This window comes from Crinia signifera, chromosome 4 (genome assembly GCF_055691185.1).
Source record: "Crinia signifera chromosome 4, ASM5569118v1, whole genome shotgun sequence".
Taxonomy (NCBI): Eukaryota; Metazoa; Chordata; class Amphibia; order Anura; family Myobatrachidae; genus Crinia; species Crinia signifera.
Window position 1 is genome coordinate 8113199 of NC_139220.1, and position 2675 is coordinate 8115873.

At 48.7% G+C, this 2675-nt stretch overlaps 1 protein-coding gene across 1 annotated transcript; it reads left to right on the plus strand.

The window, feature by feature from the left end:
- On the plus strand, window positions 1-2675 carry LOC146072202 (E3 ubiquitin-protein ligase TRIM62-like). Its single transcript, XM_083179531.1, has one exon. It carries the CDS (start codon window positions 1-3, stop codon window positions 1444-1446), a length of 1446 nt encoding a protein of 481 aa, XP_083035657.1. The 3' UTR covers window positions 1447-2675.

Here is a 2675-nt window from a genome sequence, read left to right on the forward strand (position 1 = left end):
ATGGCGGCGTCTGCTGATCTGAGCCCGGAGCTGGACTGTTCCATCTGCCTGAGCATTTATACAGATCCTGTAACCCTGAGATGTGGCCACAACTTCTGCCGGGTCTGTATTGATCGTGTGCTGGATACACAGGAGGGGGCTGGAGTTTATAGCTGTCCTGAGTGCAGAAAAGAATATCGAAGGCGTCCTGTACTGGAGCAAAACTGGACACTCTGCAACATAGTACATCGTATCCGCTCTACTCCTGAGGAGGGACGTGGGGTGTCCGGCAGGCATTGCTCTGTCCATAAGAAGGTCCTGGAGTATTACTGCACTAAGGATGCTGCCTGTATCTGTGTGTCCTGTAGACTCGATGGAGAACATCAGGGACACCTGGTGGAGTCGCTGGATGAGGCCTCTGAGAAGAAGAAGGAGAAGCTGAGGAATGTTCTGCAGAAACTGACAACAAAGAGAACAGAGACTGAGAAAAGAGTCCAGAAACTGCAGAAGCGCAGGAGAGAGGATCCGGGAAAAGCAGCGGGTGTAACAGAGACAGTCACTGCCCTGTTTAGAGACATCAGGAGACAGCTGGAAGACCTGGAGAAGAGAGTCCTGAGTGAGATCTCCAGGCAGGAACAGCGCGTTTCACTCTCAGTCTCTGATCTAATCCAGCAGCTGGAAATAAAGAAGGACGAGCTGACCGGGAAGATGCGTCACTTTGAGGAGCTGTGTAACATGTCTGACCCAGTGACTATATTACAGGAACTGGACAGTGGGGACTTGTGTGACACTGAGGACACAGAGAGACATGATAACCAGGTCCGTGGTGCAGGAGATATGGATGTGGGTCTCATCTCCCGGACATTACATACATTATCTGATATAATAACAGGGATAAAAACAGGGATCTATGTGCAGGAAGATACAGACCTGTTACTGGATGTAGCCACAGCTGGTGATTATATACAGATATCAGGTGACAGGAAAACTGCAACCTGGTCACATATAAACCAGAATCACCCAGAAACACCAGAGAGATTTCAGTGTAATCAGGTAATAAGCACCAGGGGATTCTCCTCAGGGCGACATTACTGGGAGGTGGATGTCAGTGAGTCAGTGTTATGGAGGGTGGGGATGTGTTATCCCAGTATAGACAGGACAGGATGTCAGATACACATTGGTGATAATAACAAGTCCTGGTGTCTGTGTGGGGGGAATCATAGTAAGTACGCAGTGAGACATAACTGGAACCATATCTCGGTAGGTGACGATATCCCCTGTGACAGAGTGAGGATATACCTGGATTATGAGGCAGGACAGATGTCCTTTTATTCTCTGAGTGACCCCATCAGGCACTTATACACTTACACTGCCGCCCTCACTGAGCCCCTCCATGCTGCACTAGATGTATATTATGGGTGTATAACTATATTAGGGGGAGTCAGGAGCTGGGATATATTACCATAAGACATCTGCCCAGAGACTGGTGACATCACATGGAGGGGAATCTTTTTGGTGGATCATTCAGTCAATAGCAGTATTGGGTGAAACTACAGCTAAGCCCCACCTTTATTGTATAACCAGGGGTTAAGTTTACCACAGACCCTCCTCCAACATGGCCCCTTCCATCAGCTACAAAATACAAAATGTGTGCACCCCCATGGCATTTTAGTGCCACTTACAGATAATGCCCCCTGAAGTGCCACCCACACATGGTGCCCCCACTAGTGCTGCTTCTAGACGGAATGGCCACACTAGTGCTGCTTACACACATAATGCCCCCTGATGTTACCAGGGGGTCACATGCACATTGCCAGTTGTTACTTGCTCCTTGCCAGGGGTTTCATGCTCGCTGCCACGGTGGGATGTTACCTGCTCTTTGTCAGGGGTATTTAATGCTCATTGTAGCACTCAGCTCTCAGGACAGATGCTAGAGGTGCAGGAGGACCACTAGTGTCTGTCTCTTGTAAGGTGGTGGTCATTATTGGAGGGGCACAGGGCCTCTGTCTGTATGCAGACAGAGAGTCTGTGCCCGTGCAATGCCGCTCCCCTCCACCCATGTGTGCTTGCTTCTTCCTCACTTAGGGCCTTATTCCACACGCAGAGCTGCCAAATTCGCAGCTTTGCGTGTCATTTAAATGCCGCCTGCACGAAGCCAAACCCTGCTCCCATGCCAAATATCCCTGCACGCATGCGAATGGATGGACAGAATCATGCGATGTTCGCTGACAGTCAAATGACTCTGCAAGCGCTCGCAGATCTAAGACACCCCTACGGTGTCTTAGATCTGCAGGCTCCCTGTATGCGGACAGCGGACATCACCTGCCTGCCCACACACACATGTCATTGCCATATTTACATGGGAGTGCCCTGCAGTGTCATGGGGACCCAAAGCCAAATTATCCCCTATGGTTGGTAGTTACCAAGATCTCTATGGTTATCATGTCTCTCCCCTCAATTTTATAGTCAAATTTTAATATATTGTGTACAATCTAGAGTTCTAGTATAGTCAAAATCGCTGGTTCTGGCTCCGGGGAGTTCAAGGGAAATTGCAGAGTCAAAATTATCCATAGCCAAAATAGTGTTTGCACCTTTACAGTAGGGATTTCAGGTTTTGTGTGTTGGATCTGGATCTCCATTCTTGTTTTGGATCAGAATTGGTTTTGCCAAAACCACCCTTTGAGGTTTTAGTTTTG